This window comes from Micromys minutus (assembly GCF_963924665.1).
Source record: "Micromys minutus genome assembly, chromosome: 18".
NCBI lineage: Eukaryota > Metazoa > Chordata > Mammalia > Rodentia > Muridae > Micromys > Micromys minutus.
In genome coordinates, this window is record NC_137953.1 from 992,767 (window position 1) to 1,010,911 (window position 18,145).

Sequence of the window (18,145 nt, forward strand, 5' to 3'; positions counted from 1 at the left end):
ATTACTATGCACTGCTAAAAAGATCTACCTAGAGGTTTTCTGTGACTATGATGCGTCATCTCTCTGAGGTAAATGCTGAGGTGTGGGAACACTGATAAGTCTGAGTTTAACTGCATGAGACACTTGTCAGCAGCTGTTTGCCAAAGCGGCCATACCATTTCCTGTCTGACCAGCCTCCTAAGAAAGCGCCTGCTGCTTCTTGCTTGCCAGTCCTTGCTGTAAGACTGCCTTTAAACTTTACTGTATTTATTCTAATATGTTTGTATTAGTACCCCACTGTGGTTTTAATTTACATATCATACTAATTAGTGATATATAGCGTCTTTTCATCTGACTGTGTCAGTTCAAATATATTGGTCATTTTAAAAATTGACCTGTTTTCTCAGGGATGAGTTTTGAGAGCATCTCCCCCCTCCTCCCCTCCACCCCCTCCTCTCCCTCCTCCCTTCCATCCCCTCCTCTCCCTCCTCTTCCCTCTTCCCCTTCATTCCCTCCTCTCCCTCTTCTTCCTTTCCTTTCTCTCCCTCCTCTCCCTCTTCTTCCTTTCCTTTCTCTCCCTCCTCTCCCTCTTCTTCCTTTCCTTTCTCTCCCTCCTCTCCCTTCTCCCCTCTATCCCCTCCTCTCCCTCTTCTCCCTTTCCTTTCTCCCCCTCCTCCTCCTCTCCTTCCCTATCTCCTCCTCTTCCCCTTACTAGCACTGCCCACAAGAACACATCCACAATTAGGCATAACAAATATGGATTTCCCATCTGACCTCAGCCTTTCGTTCCCAGGCCTCCCAAAGATCGTAAAAGCAGCATTTTCTAAAGTATCTTTTATCTCTAAGACGGAGTGGCCAGTACATATTTTATGGCAGAGCCCTCTGGGATATCCCTGCATCCTCTGGAAGCTTGTGCCCCAAATATTCTACCCCCAAAATAACAAAATTCACTCACAAATCAACTGGTATTTCAGATTTTAGGCACCAGACTGTTTGTTTACATTTGTACCGAGGAACATCTTCCTACATTCTAAAGGAATGGATATTTTTGGAAGCTTTTCTTGAATTTAAGTGTAACTTCCTCTTCCTCCTTTCCTCCTCCTCCTCTTGGATCTGACTCTAAGCCAGCTTTGTTCTTAGCTGGGGTAAGAAGGCAACACCATGGAGGAGAAGGAGAGGAGGCAGTGGCTGAGCAAAGAGTCAAAGGAAACTAATGGTTCATTCAGAGGCACAGCTGCTTCCCTCATCTCGTTCTCCATTCACATCTAAATATTATACTCTTGCCATCAAGATGGCTCCCTGGTACCTGCCACACAAGCCTGATGACCTTAGTTTGAACCTGCCACACAAGCCTGATGACCTTAGTTTGATTTTTACCTAGATATTACAGAAGGAGAGAACAGTTGTCCTATGGCCTTCATTTATACACATATACACCCTGTCAAGTACACAGATGCTCACACATATGCATTTGCACACACACATTCATCATACACACACAATAAATAAGCACTTGCTGTCTTCCTAAATGTATCCCGATTCAGTTTATTGTACAACACATAAGCTGTTTTAGTTCTTGACAAATTTCCATTTTTGGCTGGATTTAGTTGAATAAAATTGTTACCTAAAACATAACCCATGGAGGAAACTGGGCCAATGACAGAAGCACCAGAAATCTGTAGGCCCACCCAGGAAGAAGCCTTAGAGCCCACCTGGCGCAACTATCTTGAAACTCTGGTGTCTCACAGGGTCTTCATTTTTACAGGAGAAGGTTTGGGTGGTAAATTGTGTTTAATTTTTGTAAATTCAAGATCTTGGAACATGAGTACTGTCTTAGTCAGGATTCCCCAGAGTCACAGAACTCGTGGAATGAACCTGTCTGTCTGTCTGTCTATAAAAAGAATTTATAGAAATGACCTTCAGGCTTCAGACCAGCTCATTCAACAATAGTTAGCTGTGTGCTGAAAGTCCAAGGATATAGTAGTTGCTCAGTCCCATAAGGCTGGATGTGTCAGCTGCTTTTCTGCATACATTGGAATCCCAAAGAAGTAAGGTCCAATGTCAGTGAAGAATGGATGTGCTAGCAAGGGAGAACAAACAGGCAAAGAAAACTGTTCCTTCTTCTACGTTCTTGTATAGGCTTCTAGCAGAAGATGGCATCCATATTAAAGGTGTGTCTTCTCCCACTCAAGATCCGAATCAAAGGTGTGAGTCTTCCTGCCTCTAAGGTCCTTACTAAATGTGGATCCACCTACTTCAAACCAAGCAGAAAATCTCTCACAGGGGTGCCCTACATGTCTGGATTTATAGTTCATTCCATGCACAGTTAAGCTGACAACCAAGAATAGCATCACAAGTACCTACCTGCCTCTCACTGCCACCCCTGTGCCAGGCAGCTGGGAGTACATCCCCTGAGCAGCTTGTGCTGCTTGCCAGAGCCAGGATGGAGACAGAAACCTGTGCTCCAGGCAAACCAGGCAAACAGTAAATCTTTTCTGTTTATTCTGTTCCACTCCAGCATTGTGTGAGCCCTCCCTCTCTGATTATTGACTTTCAGAAACATTTAAACGTCCATACCTTTGCTTTCAGTTTTTGAACTTCTCTGTTTTTTTTTTTTTTTCTGCAAAAGAAATAGCCTGTGATATTCAGAACAGACAAGATTTTAAAAGCCAGAAACTCCTGGAAAAGGGGGAAAATTGGATTTCCAGAGTTGTGTTATCAAGTTCAAATGCTAAGTTTGTTCTCTCTTTCCTCTCTCTCTCTCTCTCTCTCTCTCTCTCTCTCTCTCTCTCTCTCTCTCTCTCTCTTTCTCTCTCTCTGTCTGTCTCTCTGTCTCTCTGTCTCTCTCTCTCTCTCTCTCTATCTCCTCTCTCTGTTTCTCTATCTCTCCCCCACTTTTTTTGTACAAGAACAACAAAATAACAAAATATATGAAGAAATATTAAAGTATAGCCCATTCAAAGGGGGAAAAATAGACCAGCATAAACTATTCATGAAAAGGAGATAGAAAACGTAAAAGGAAATGAAAATAAATGCTGAAGCTAAAAACATCACATATAAATGAAATGAAAATCTTACTAGAGGGTTTTGGAACCAGATATGAAGAGGGAAAAAGTGAATCTGCAAAACTCAAGGGTGGGGTTTGAAATAGTCAAGTCTGAGGAACATGAGCCAGATCAGAGGAAAGTGCTCAGAGCCTAAGGGGTCTGTAGGACATGAGTCAACTGAGAAACACACTCATTGAGTCTCAGGGGAAGAGAGAAAGGGGAAGAGAGGATGTCTGAAGAGCAGTAACTGAAAGCTTCCCACACTTGATGAAGAATATGACTATAAAGAACCAAGTTGCTGAGTTGACTACAAGTGTGATGAGCTCAGGGCCCACAAGATAGGTTTCAGCCAAACTTTCAGAAAAGAGTGATAAAGAGAAATTTAAAAGCAGGTGGAAAAAAGTGACTGATTACCTATAAAGGAGTCTCTAAGATCATGGGAAATTTCTTATTAGAAGCTTTTAATCTGATGATGAATTAAACATTCTAGAAAGAAGAGGAACTGTTAACCAAGAATCTTATACCCAGCAAAACTAACTCAGCTCAGATAAAGGTGACTGCCACCAAACCAGGTGACCTGAGTTTAATTCCTGGAACCCACATGGTGGAAAAAAATACCTGACCCCTTTGTTGTCCTTTGAACTTTATATGTGCTCTATGAAGCTTATGCATGTGTACACAAATGCATGTACAATAAATAAAACATATTTTTTAAAAATCAAGAGAGAAGGTAAGACATTCCTAGAGAAAAGCTAAGAGAATTTATTAGACTCATCCTGCAAGAAGTTATAAATGAGGTCCTGAAGGTCAAAATGTAAGGTTACTAACCATAACTCAAAGACAACAAAGACATATAGACCTCAAGAAATGTGTGTGACTTACAATTATTAAAGCAACTTGTAACAGTGCTGTGGAACTATACCCTTATTTCTGCATAATTTAAAATGTTAAAGATCACTCTAGATGCTAACATAATTGTAATTTTGGTTTATAAAGTATACACTCTGCTTAATAATTTAAGAGATTTAAAACTTTTAAGATTAAAACTTTGTAATTTTCTTGGAATTACAAGACATAAAAGTGCAATGTGGTGGCATTTAAGAACTGAAAACATAGGGACAAAGGCATTGAAAACATCATTTGCATATTAATAAACTGGAATAAATAAAAATTAGAACAGAATAAGTTTGGACTGTTAAACCTAATTCCAATTGTAATCAATATAAATAGAAACCTTTTGCTGTACAAATTCAGTTGAAGAAGATAATCCTTCAGAAAATGAAGGACCAAATACTATAGGGGACGTGAGAAATGAATAGCAAATGCACAGAATTACGTCCTTCGTCATCTATGATTTTTTTGAATGCCAATGACAAAAGGGAGATTTTTTTTTTCTGAATGGAGAAGAAAACATGACCCAATAATACCTTGTCTGTGTACATAAAACTAGAGTAGATTAAAAGTGAACACTTTAAGGGACATTCCTGGAGAATGCTAATGAAGTGTAATGACAACTGTCCTCACAGCCATCATAATGCTTGGATCTGCAGAGGGGCCACAGCAAGGACTCGAATCACCGACAACAAAACTGGAATAGGAGGGAGTGCCTGTTTCACAGACACACACATGGCTAAGTTAGTACACTGAGCAGTCACATACCAGCCCCCTCAGTAACGAGCACAGGAAGGTGGAAGAGCATCTCAGACATGCCTACTACTGAGACTCAGCCCGGAAGAGCTAAGATATCGGAATAAATCTACAACTATGGTCAAATTTGATGGACCCATGAACTCCATCAAAGTATTATGCCTTCATATTTATTTTTATTTCATATTATATGTGTAGAGTGTTCTGCCTGCATGTATGACTGGGCACCAGAAGAGGGCAAATCCCCTAGAACCGGAGTTATACATGGTTGTGAGCCGCCAGGTGGGTGCTAGGAAACAAATTTGGTTCTTTTGAAGAGTAGCCAGTGTTTTTAGCTGCTGAACCATTTTCTAGTCCCATCACAGTCTCCATTCAAAAAAATGACTGACTCCAATCCTCCTCCAGAGAGAGAGAGAGAGAGAGAGAGAGAGAGAGAGAGAGAGAGAGAGAGAGAGAGAGAGAGAGAGAGAGCTTGTTTTATAAGCCAGCCTTACCCTGAAATCAAAGCTAGCTAAAAATACCACAACAAAACACAAACCATTATTCTTAATTAAATTGTAACAAACTCAATGTCAATATGACAAACCACATAACAGAAGGAAGGGAAAGGAGAAATACAAGATTGTAGATGTGTTGAGCTCCACTGCTTCACCACAGAACACAGCATCTTTAGCACCCAACATGGAGTCCTCCAGTCTTCAATGAGGTTGGTGTCAAATGTATGGAATACAAGTTCACAGTCTTCTGAGAACATGGAGCTTTCCAAAACGTGTCTCAACCATGGATAGTGTAAACCAGTTATTTAAGCATCCTTGCATTCACAGAATATTCTAGACATTTGGCATGGGTGAAGACGGGCAACATGATCTAACTTTCTGGTCTTTGTATATAAAGGACTTAGTGTTATAAATGTCACTGGAAATCATTCCTTTTCCATGTGGAGAATATTCTTTTTTTAAAGAATTATTTATTTTATGTATATGAATACACTGTAGCTGTCTTCAGACACACCAGAAGAGGGTGTTGGATTCCATTACAGATAGTTGTGAGCCACCAAGTGGTTGCTGGAAATTGAACTCAGAACGTCTGGAAGAACAGTCAGTGCTGTAACCACTGAGTCACCTCTCCAGCCCATGGAGACTATTCTTGTTCTCCACTGTTTCCTTTGTATTTTGTGTGCAGTGACCGCCCCTCCCCTCCTTACCCATCCCCCCCCCCTCACCTACACTTTTCAGATTCTGTTTCCCACTTTTCAGATTTCTTTCTTATTGTCCTGAGATAACCTTGGTTGTTTTCAAGGGAAAGCTGTCAGAGACACACAACTGAACTTCCTTCTTGGGTTTCCTCCTGGGCCTCTGTGCTTGAGCAGAGTGACTGGGAGGGAGCACTCTCCTCATACCAGGAGCACAGTGCTCCCCGTTTCTCATCCAGTTATATCCAGCTAAATGATGAAGGCAGGGGAGGGAAGCAGGTCCACCTCCTCTGCGGGAAAGCTGACCTCTGGCTCGTCTCAGGGATCCAAGGGCGAGTAGTAAACAGGGTCCTGAAGTGCTGACTTGGGGAAATAGCCAGGATGAAATTTAGGGCAGTGGCTAATTGTGGTGGCATGCCAGGTGTGGGGTGGGGGTGTTAATAGAATCTTGAAATAGCGAGTGTGCTTCCCCCCACATATATTCCTGTGCACTCCATGTTTGAAATTTAATGTTTATGTTTTAATATTGCCTTTGAATCTATTCCTTTCTTTCTTCTTTCCTAAGATACTTTAAAGCTAATTTCACATTCAAAGTAACCCTTTGCTTCATGCTAAAGTAAGCATCTCTGGAAAGGCAGATACTGTATTTCTTAACTACATTGCTTTGGTCATGCTTAACACTAATCAATATCTTAGGTTATCAGACTTCTGGTCATAGGTAAGTTATTTCCATTTCTAGTGGGGTATAGGATTCTTTTGTGAGGCTGTCTCATTGGCCATCATATCCAAAGTATTGTTTGCACATTGGGTAGAGTTCAAGGTAAAAATTAATCTCCCTAAAGACCAGAGGTGGTCCCTGGAACTCACTAAAGCAATGTCTGAGGAAGGACAAAGGCCTGTGGCCTCTGGGACTCAGGTTTTGATGGACCTGGAGTGTTGTTTCCCTGGAGGGACTCTGCCCGTGGAAGGTAGGGTTTTCACATGTATAAAATGCAAATACTTCAAGCACCCTAACACACTATTAATGAATGTATAAAGCAAAACCCCTGACCTAGAATGGCTAATCTTGATGCTGGGTAATGGCATAGCTCTTCTTTCTCTTGTCACTGGGTAAGTCATGGCTCTAATTTTCCCACATATCCACAGATGTGGATCATTCTTCCTCATATTCATGCTGGGAAGGCAGGTAGCTTCTGGACAGCCAGAGACATGGCCACCTTGCCCGCTTTGCTTCATTGTCACTCACTGCTAAATCTCCACTTGTCTGCACTGAGGAAGAGGCAAGGGCTCAGTAGGAAGTGCTCACAACTCTGCAAGCTTCTTGTTATTACACTTGGTTTCCTGTTATGCAGAGATGTGCACAGAGAGAGACAGAGAGACAGACAGAGAGACAGAGAGACAGAGAGAGACAGAGAGAGAGAGAGACAGAGAGAGAGACAGAGACAGACAAAGAGAGACAGTGAGACAGAGAGAGAGAGAGAGAGAGAGAGAGAGAGAGAGAGAGAGAGAGAGAGAGAGAGAGTGCACTAGGGCGCTGTAGCAGACTAATGCTGACCCAGAAGAGGCAGTGGAGCTCTACAGTCCTAGGAAACATGAAAGCCCCCAAATGGAAACAGTTCAGAGGGGTCCCAGGAGGCTCCATAGACTGAGGAGAGTTTTTCTGGAGGCAGGAAGACTTTGGAGACTGCAGCTTTTTCCTAGTCTGGGTTTCTAGAGGTGCTAAATGAAGCAGAGAGCCAGGCCTTCCTCATCTCCACACCTCCCCACCTCTGTCTTCTTTCTCTTCTTCCCCTTAGTTCACACACACACACACACACACACACACACACACACACACTTCCTCTCTCTGTCACCAACCCCCATGTTACCACAGAGACAATATCTGCACCTGGGTTTTTCTGTCAGAATTCATCATTCTCTATACCAAATTCCTTTCTGAGGTGGGCACTGCTCCTTTTAGTTGTCATGGTCACCTGACTAACATGAAAGACATTTCTATCAGTGTAGCAAGTGAGGCGCACTCCAGTCCTGGGCTAGTGAGGATGGGCAGATGGGCAATTGGAGACCATCTGTAGGTCTGTTCTCAAGGGTGGGTGAGTGTCTGGGGAAGATTCCTGTGTGAGTTCAGAGCACAGAACAGACATCCCCGCGAGACCTCCAGTCTCACAGCTCCTCTGTGATGTTCTTCAAACCAAACTGAAGATGCAACTGTCATTACTTCCTTGGCTGTTTGCAGCAGGAGGCAGCAAGGGCTTTGCTGCTCAAAGGGTGCTCCTAGAAGCTTCTTCTCAGCCTGGGGAATGGAGCTGGGTTAGCTCAGCACTCTCCTTCCCACTCCACGCCCACAGTCGGCATCTTTATGGTTCTTCTACTGAGCTTGGGCAGTGAGAGGGTAAAACCAGCAGGATTACCTAATATGTCCATCTTCCTGTTGGCGTCAACAAAGCCTGGGTGGTAGGTTTGAGGTTTCGGTACTATTTTTTCTGACAGTGTTTTTTCAAGGCCCGGTGAGCGTCACATGTGGCACACTGGGCGGAAGTAGAAACATGAGGTTGTTTGTGTATAATGTTTGAGGCAGCTTGGGTGGGGACCGATGGCTTGAGTCTGTCCCCCCAAAGTTTACATATTAGGGATTTGCTCTGCAGTGCAGCAGTGTCTTGGCTTCACAAGAGATTATGTCACATGGAGATTATGTCTCTATCTGGAGATTGGGTTGTTACAAAAGTGACTCCAACCCTCTCTGGTTTGCCTGCTCCTTCCTCTAGCCCTCTCACTGTGTAACATTGTAGCTCAGAAACTGGTGCCGTGTGCAGTCTTCAGAACTGTACACCAAGTGGTGTCTGATCTGAGGGAATCACTCAGCAACAAGTGTTGTGTTAAGCAGCAGAAGCAAGGACTGGGAGCTTCCTGTGGTCAGTCCTCATGGCTTTGCTTCTACCCAGATGAAGGATGGGCTGTCTGTCCTCTGCACACTCTCTTACTCTGTATCTGCTTTGATTTGTAATGCGGGCAGCTCTCTACCACAGGATGATGTTCCTTTATGGTTCTCGTAGCCTGGTAGGGATATCTGGCTTTAAAATCTCTGGCTGGAGAGAATCACTCTAGCTCTGCAATTCAGAACCTTGCTTTTAAGCGGAGGTCACACTCAGATACTGCCCAGGTCTGTGGAAGGCCTGTACCGTAGCAGGTACTTGTAAGGAACTGCTATGTGTTAAGTAACTGGCTGTTATTACTGGAGTAGGCATTCATCCTTCCACCAGCCATCATCTGCACTGGACCAAGTGAACACATTCAGAAGTTCCACAAATAGAAAAAAAGCCATTACTTGTTACAAATATAAAGCCCCTTGATGGTAATTACCAATGCATCCTAAATTTTTTTTTTTAAATTCATTCACTAAATATGCACCAATGACTATCTGCTGGCCAGACCCCTTATAATAGGCGACAAGGAGTTCTGACCGTGTGGTATTCTAATTGTATCGCAATGTGTGGCATTCACTCTGTAGCACTCTGTGTGGCACCGTCTCTGGGTGGCACCGGCTCTCTAATCCCAGAACCTGTCACCTCTGCAGATTGATCTTCTGTGAGTTTCTGTAGCATGGGTGCATGGGCTCAGATCTGACACTGTCCTGCTGTCTGTGGAGAGCTCAGCAATATGGGATGTGTGGGTAGCGGGGAGACTAGCTTAGCTAAGGTATGCAAATTCCAAGCCTCACAGAGACCCCTGACTGCTTCTTGTTCATTCTGCACTCAGCCTGTGTGTTCACTCTCAGAGGCATCTCATAGTAGGTCCTTTCCAACCAATACCTTCTTAATCCAGGCCCATCTGGTACATCTGGCATACTGTATGGCATGGTATCCTATGAGCCTTCTATCTCCAACTCTCTCCTTCCTTCTCATTTTCCTCAGTCCTAACACTGTTTATGGCGTGAGGTGTGGCGTCCATTTCATTGCTAACTCCTGTGGTTCGTCAGCCACAAAGTGCTTCTGACACAGTCTCACAGAGGAAGAATTGAACCGTAGAGCAGACTGAGACTCAGCCATGACCACTGTCCCAGAAGTCTTTGTACCTTTCTACCTCATCCTGCTGGCTCCTCACTGGAGGCTGCACTGGGGGCCAGGATATAAGATGGGTAGAGATAGACAAACACAGAGGCAGCATCCTTGTCCTGTTACACTGAAAACTGAGAGGAACACACTGCTCTGCAGGTTGGATGTGGGGGAAGAACAGAAAAGCTACAGAGATGCCAGGTATTATTTGGGCACTGTATTTAGGCTTGATCTTCTAGGAGAGAGCCATGGAGGCTCATGGGAGATTTGGAGTCAGGAGACAAATGTAAGTCTGTACCCGAGAAGGTCACGGTATCAGCAGTCTCATCTCTGCTGATTGCAGGAGCCACAATCTATTGGGTCAGTCACAGAGACAGTCACAGGACTCCATCTATAGAGGCCAGAGAAAAGCAGGCTGGGACAACGCTTGTGAGTACAAGATGGGGCTGGTAAATAATAAGTGGGAAAGGTGGTGAGTCTGACTAGCAGAGTGCTAAACTTGAGAGTTTCCCCTCCGGTGCCTATAGGCAACCAGGCAGAGGGGTCTGCAACTTATTAGAGAGATGTGGAGGAGAGCCATAGGAATTCTCCTCCCCTTTCTAATTTGACCAGACAGGTTTCCACAGGGATGCTCAGCTCAGAGTGAGAAGACACCAGCAGCTCTTCTCGGCTTGCCTTCCATGTGAAGCTTCTCCTCACATCCAGAGCCACGACCAGGGCGCCCGGAGAGCATGTAGCTGAGATGTTGCAGAGGGGGCCCCTAGGAAAGTTTGTGGTTATTTTTCAGGTCAGTGGGTCAGCAGATGGGAAGATGAGGAGGAAGTCACAGTGTCTCTGAGGTGACTTCTCTGCTCATACTTCCTTTTTTTCTCTTGTTCCAACTTGGGGCAAAAATAAGCTCACTTCTGCTGCAGAAATAAACCCTGGGGTTCATGGTACACCTTCTGTTCTCTTCTCGCACTACAGACCCAGCTACACAGTATGTCTTTTGTTTCTCTTTCACTGCAGACTAGGCATGGACAATCTAATTGTACAACATGTTTCTTATAGCCCTCCCTTGTCAGTCACATGCAATGACTATTTCTTCTCAGAAGACGGTTGAAGCCTCACTCTACACCCAAGGCCACCTCTCTGGGACCACTAGTCCATCGTTGGCTACTAAGAGCTTGAAATATGGCTGCTGTAAATGTATATTTACTTAATTCTATTTACCTCAATCCATTTAACTGACCACACCCAGCCACAGTGGCCACTGTGTTGTCTAGCACAGTGCCAGTCAGGGGCTTGATCTTCTTTCTTCTAGAGTAAGGATGCATTTCTGGTCTCATTGAAACCCTCAACCTGCTCTTTTTCCAGAGAATTCTACAAACAAACTGAGCAGCTGCAGTTCCGGGATTTATAGAATTTTCCCCTGCCCTTCTCCCCCTATAGCCTTCTATGAAGCCTCATGCCTAGTTCATTCCTCCTCCCTGAGGGAATTCCTAACAGTGGGTGTGAAGACCAGTTCACAGCAAAGTTTGTCATTGTGACCATTGAGATTACGAGGAATTAACCATTGACGGTTGCAGATCAACTATGAAGAGGAACTGTTCAAAGAAGTAACAAAGACCATGAATGAAAGCCAAGACCCAAGAGGCTGTTCTTCCACACTTGGATCCTCCATAAGAGGCCTGCCTGGGGGCTAAGAGGGGCAGGAAGCTCCTAGATGGCTCACTTGCCCCCGCTGCACTATTCCTTCTGACTGGGATCAACTTCCAGCTGTATATAATATATACACGCTCCAACTTACAGGGGGTGAACCTAGACATATGGTCATGCTGAGGATGGTAGGAAGGCAGCAGGTACTTAAGAAACACTGGCTATATGGAAAATATATGGGGAGTGGTGTCACTTTAGGCACTGTCTCGGTACTGTGTTGCCTTCTTGTCACGTGACTGTCACATTCTCTTTGGGCCATATTTAAGAACGCCAGACATTCATATGTCCTTCTGCCTTCTCCAGGCCAGTTTTCAGGGCACGGATGTTTTTAGGGGTGATCATTTGGGGCCTGGCTATTGTTCGTTTTTACCATAAAGAACCATGGAATTTCCTTGGAACTAAGTACAGAAGAATACCTTAGCCATTGGGTTCTGTGTTTGTCAAATTCCCTCTAATCGACGGTGTCTTTTTGGTTTCTGCTAATCCCTGTTCCATTTCTGGATGCTTCTGATTTCTCCCACTTTTTTTGCCTCTCACAATGATTCTAATAAGTTTTATGGAATTCTGGGAATGACTCAAGAGACCTAAGCCCTCCTAGGTACCATGTGGCCTTTACCTAATATTTTTTCTTTTCCATGTTGGCTTTATTTGGTTATATAGATGGTCTTCATTATTCTGCTACAAGAAAGGGGTCCTCTTACCACATCTGATGTTGTTTCAGATGAGCAGCCACAAAGGTTGTACTGGGATGGGCTTACATCGAGGTCGTTCCAGCAGAAGAGAATGCCCACTGACTACCCCACTCTTCATCTTCTTCAAAAGTGTTTCCCAGAAACTACACACTCACTTTTGCCCATGTGTACCTTCTCCCTAGTACAGCTGAGTCTTTTCAAGATACACCCTGACATAGAAAGATACAATGTTGCACAGAGTCTTTAGTCCTTCATTCAGATCTACTCCCCCTTGTTATTCCACAGACAATGCCTGTTCACCATCTCACCACCCTGGTGGATCCTTGGAGAAAGTGGTCAGATCAGGGAAAGACTCTGGAATAGTAGATAGCTGAGAAGAAAGATTGGAAATTCAGGTTTTAGGGTATTTTGGGGGTGGGGTTGGTTCTTTCTATTTTTGGTGAGGGTGTCAAGACACTGATACAAAATGATCCCTTTACAAACCGCATGAGCATCAAGCTGACGAGTTATCTTCCATCACCACTGCCTAGATGCTTTCCCATGCCAATGGCTGTTCAACACAAGGCTCAGGCAGGCACCCACTGCAGCTCTTCCAGTTCCCTAGTGGGAGTTAGGGAATGGAGGTGTAAATGTCTCATAGGAACAGAGAGTGTTTGTAGGAGTGGTTGGCTGGAGTTGAGTGCTCCAAAGACAGCTCTCGATAGAGTTGGAGTCGGTGGAGAAAAGACAACCATCCTGTGTAAAGTCCTGGTGCTTGGAAGGATGCTGTGAACACAGATAAGGGCTGAGAACCTCGGGCCTAGGAGCCAGGTAAACCGGAATCAAAAGCACCAGGGAGAGTTTTTCGGTTAAATGTGCTCAGGGTGAGAATGAGTGAAGATGGGAAGTCTGACCTTGAAGAGAGAGAGAGAGAGAGAGAGAGAGAGAGAGACTGAAGACACTCTCAAAGGTGGTCTCCATCCTTATAGCTGGACATCGTCACCTGTCAGCAAAAATAAGAGTGAGCACATGCTTAACTGAGTGTGGCCAGTGGTTTCTGTGTGTTGTTTCTTTAATCTTCACAATTCTATGCTGTAAGGACTATCATCAGCAGTGTAACTAGTAGGGAAACTGAGGCCTGGAGAAGCAACAGTCAAAAACAAGGGAAGAACAGGTCTCTCTATAGTCAGGTAAGATGAAAGGGATGAGGAAGAACTTGGTAACTTCACCATGTTACTAAAGTCTCACACAGGCACTTGGTATCGGCGACGACATAATGCCAGCACAAGGTCAAGGCTTCGAGAAGAATCAGCAGCTGACTGGACGGTCACTGTTGAGCTGGCTAGAGAAAAGAGAAGGCAGGTGTTAGGGGAAAGGGTTGGCTGGAAACCAGGGTGTCGAATGGGTCACTGTGGAGGAAGGAAGGAGACAGTTGTTCTGGGTGGGTGGGTGGGGGTCACCATGGAGGTGCAGGTCAGGACTCAAGCAAATGACAGTCAGAACTCTGTAGGAAGCTGAAAGACAATTATAGCATGCAGTGGGTGGAAGGTTCTGGCCTCAAGTCCTGCTTCTGCTTCTGTTAGTGGTGACAATCTAACTAGAAAGGTAAGACGGCTGTACCATCCAAAGCCCTTGGCCCAGCAAAGTGAGGCATACACAGCGGGCAGAGGACTGGAGGGCACGAGATGACACTTGGCCAGAAACTTTATGAGGTGCCAAGCCCTTGTGGGATGGCATGTGAGTATGGTCTGCTGGAGAGACCGTGTGGGGGGCAGTGAGGTCCAAGCTACAGGCTGGTCCCCCAGAGTGACCATGAAGAAACACTGGGCAGTTTCCGGTGGTCTCTGCAGCTGTGTGGGCCTTACTCTGAGCACAGAGCGGGACATTATTTTGTCCCCCGTCAGATACTCCCACGCAGGAAAAGGAAGCACCTTCCGTCAGATGCTGTGGCCACTTCCTCTTCAGAGGCTCCAGCCAATCTCCGCTTTGCAGCACACAGGGCCGGAGGCAGCTGGACTGGTCGTTGATTGGGGCTCCTTTCAGGAGCAGGACCCCGTGGGGGACAACAAGGCTTCCTCTCAGCCTTCCCCCACCCCACCCCACCCCACCCCTGCTCTTGACTTTGTGCTTCATATCCCTCGGTCAGCCTGCCTGTCTGTTCCTCTCTATAGCTCGGTCGAGGAGCGTGATGACCGGGGAGCCCATGGCGGCCTTTCACCCACCCACCACTCCCAACCCGCTGGAAAGGCCAATTAAGATGGGCTGGCTGAAGAAGCAGAGGTCCATCGTGAAAAACTGGCAGCAGCGCTATTTTGTGCTGAGAGCCCAGCACCTCTACTACTATAAGGATGAAGAGGACTCAAAGCCACAGGTACTGGCTGGTTGTGCTTCCCTGCCTCAGGCCCAGAGGATCTGGGCTTGCTTCGGGCAGGGGCCCACTGGCTGCTTTTACAGACTCTTCATCTGGGGCGGTGCTGTGACCTTGTTGTGATTTTCTCTACATTCTGTGGGTGTAAGGATGGCAGGAATGTTCTCACTACTACAGTGTGGTTTCTGGGGCACCCCCAGGCCAGTCTCACACCATAATGGTGGCACTGAGATAGTAAGCCATCATGGTAGCTTAAGAGACCTGATTTAGGCACTTGGGGGGGGGGAATTCAATAAATATATGTTGAACAAGTATTATATTTAATTCCAAATGTATAATGCTCCTGTACTTGGTTACCATTGAAGACCCTTGAAGTAAATCAGCGAGTAAAACAGGGAAAAGTTCTGCTAAACAGAGCAGGAAATAATCACAATAAGTAAGGGGAGTGTGTAGTTGTTAGAAAAGATGGGTTATGTGAGAAATAATGGAGGAGAATCTGTCGAGAGAGAGAGAAGTTTGGGAGATGCGTTGCTATCTTAAGTGGGTTGTGCAGCCTGACTTTATGCAGGTGGTAGCAATGCTAAGGAGGGGGTTGATTGGTGGATCTCTGGGACAAGAGCCTCCTGGACACAGGGAACAACCAAACAGGCTCCAGGGGCACGTGTGAGCTGTGTGGGCAGTCCCTGGGGGTCTGGTGGCGGGAACAGAACCCCTGAGCTGAGAAGCAGAGGAGGGTGAGGTCAGAGAAGCGAGGTCAGGGGTCAGGTTGTGGATGTCACTGAAAACACTTGGGCGAGCATCATGGGAGCCACTGCAGGGTTCTAAACAGAGGGGACGCAGCTGTTCTCTTGCTGTAAACGGTTAGTTCTGTGTGCGCTAAAGCACGAGCGGAGCGCACAGGGCACAGGAGATACGGATAAGTTCTTACCGTCCTAGGAGTGCCAGAAGGAGCTGGGGGCTGAAGGTCAGCAGTCAGCAGTCAAATTGAGGATATACTTTGAGAGTAGAAGAACAGAGTCCCCCGTGAGGACAAGGATAAGTCTGCAAGACAGCTTTGATCTCCAGTCTCAGGCCTGGGGCTCTTCCTAAACTGATGCTCAAGGTGGGAAGCGAGGGTGGGGCGGGTCACCATTAGCCTCGTGGTATCTCGCACATAAACGAGGGTCTCTGACACCCAAGACGTGCCCACTTAAGAGTTCAAATCTGTGATGCTGGAAGCGAGGTGGAATTTACTAGAATTTCCTAGAGAAAGTGCGTTCCGACAACCAGGAAGGTGAAGCTAAGGGTGGCTAAGCAGACGAACTGGGTGGAACCAAAACGAAGCAGCCACCGAGACTCCACCGAGCCAGGCTTTTGCGGACATCTGTGTGTGGTGGCTGGACTTCCTGTTCTTAAAGAACAACTCTGAGAGGCAATGGCACTTCAGCCACCCAAGCCGTCAGGAAAGGGCCGCTGGGTGGTGGTTTGTCTCCGTGCAGTGCAGAAAGCGAAAGGTGTTTCCCACGGAATGCTGCGCTCCTTTCGTGGCGCTGCCATGAACTGGTTCCTTTTGTGGGTCCTACTTTCTTGTTTAAAACAGGAAAATACTGCCTGGCCTGTGTTTGACACATGATCTCATAACATAAAAACACACATGAAAACCTGCTGTGTAAGAACAAACTAATAAGGAGGGATAGAAGAGTCGTGTGTGGGTCCTGGCCTCTTCCCTTGTAAGAAATTCATGGCTTCTCGAGACTGACCGGGACTGAGTAGGAAAATGTTCTTCCGTCCTCACGGATGACTTGTTGGTTTGAGACCTTGTAATCAGAGCAAGAAGGCAAGCGAGGAAACTGCACAGGTGATAAAACTAACACACTCATTTCAGATCTAAAAATAAAAATTGTAGGGATGGCTACTCCTTATAAAGGATTTATTTTGCTGTGTGTTGCTGGGTACATTTGATTGTAAAAGCTGCGCTGTGTACTGTAGGAGATTAGGACAAATACAAAAATTATTCACAATCTCATCAAGAAATAGCTGCCTCAACCCAGCATTCCCTGTCCACAGATACTTAGAAAGACATTCTGTAAGTGTGAAATAAGGCTATGATTTAGTAAAAGTGGCAATAGGCCTCAAATATTGTTCCTTAGTGTTGAATATTATTCTACAATGTGAATATTTAATGAACCAATGACAGTGGCAATTAATCTATTGTAAAAAGTTTCTGAAATGTAAAAACAAATTTCTTAGTTGGAAAATAGAGTTGATGGTCACATATTATTATCACAAACTAGAGCTGGTGGTGGCTGTCTTCCAATCTTTATAAATCCCCATTATCTCACTAAAATAGAGATAATCATGTTTCATGTTTTAGTAACATCATACTATCACTTGTTACCACTTCTGGGAGTCCTGACAAATAGCTGGGAAGTACCGGAAGTTATAGTTGCAGGCTAGATTCTCGAAAACAAGGAATGCTCTTTCACCACATCCCTGGATGAGGGTAAAGATCCGACTGAGAAGCACACATCTGCAGAAATAGCAGACAAAATGGTGACTGTCTGCATGGGCTTGGGGGCGCTGGTACTTTAAAGCAACCAGGACGCTACAGGGGAAAGACTGGCTTGTTTCATAAATACAAGTCAATGTAAGAAAAGAAAACTTCAAATGGCAAATGGGAAACTGTGTGTGTATATTTAGTAAATAAGTGTTCTTAATATTTAAAGTATTTTAAAATTGTAAGAAAAATTCAAATCAACCAATAGGAAAGTGGCCAAATTTACCAAAGAAGTGCAATGGGCCATGAACATGTATTAATGTTGATCTCAGTAATAATTAATGTTAGACAATGCTCATGAACGAGCCACTGTGTCCTCTTGTCTATGTGGGAGAACACAGTACACAGTGGGAGGGTATAAGGCCCTTACCTTACAGAGAACCTTTATCCCACGTGTCGATGTGCAGGCATTCCTGTCAGTGTGTGCTGGTATGCTTAACAACAGGCTCTTTGATGGCAAGTTTGCATCTGTGTGGAATTTGCCCATTTCTTCAGTCTAAATATTTATTTCACAATTGATTCAAAGTACCCCACGAGGACCGGAGAGATGGCTCAGCAGAGCACTGGTTACTTTTCCATGGGACCCAAGTTTGATTCCCAGAACCCACCTGATGGCTCACTGTCTGCAACTTTAACTTCTCTTGTGCTTCCACGGGCAGCAGGCATGTGTGTGGTACTCGCCTATACGTGCAAAGAACCACATATTGTCACTGATGCCAGGAGCTCAGTGTTATATAAAATGTCTACCACAGAGATAAATCACACCACAGGAATTAAAGAATAGGAAGTGACAAATCTGGGATAACGCTATTTTTATCTCCTTACTTTTAAAACGATGTGGGGGAACTATGTGCTCATGGATCAGGTGTCCAAGGAGCCCAGAGGCATCAGGCTCCATGGAGTTGACATTATGGGTCCCTGTACTGGGAACCAAAAACTGGTCCTCAAAGAGAAG

The 18,145-nt window shown here is 45.1% G+C and overlaps 1 protein-coding gene across 2 annotated transcripts in view; it reads left to right on the forward strand.

Annotated features, from left to right (window-relative positions):
* ARHGAP25 (Rho GTPase activating protein 25) overlaps window positions 1-18,145 on the forward strand; it is a gene marked incomplete at its 5' end in the record, with an annotated part of 71,582 nt that overhangs the window by 16,349 nt on the left and 37,088 nt on the right. For both annotated transcript variants that reach the window (XM_080932450.1, XM_080932451.1), the window contains one exon: window positions 14,458-14,657. In XM_080932450.1, coding sequence (XP_080788576.1) covers window positions 14,458-14,657 — 200 coding nt within the window. The remainder of the gene's footprint in view (window positions 1-14,457; window positions 14,658-18,145) is intronic.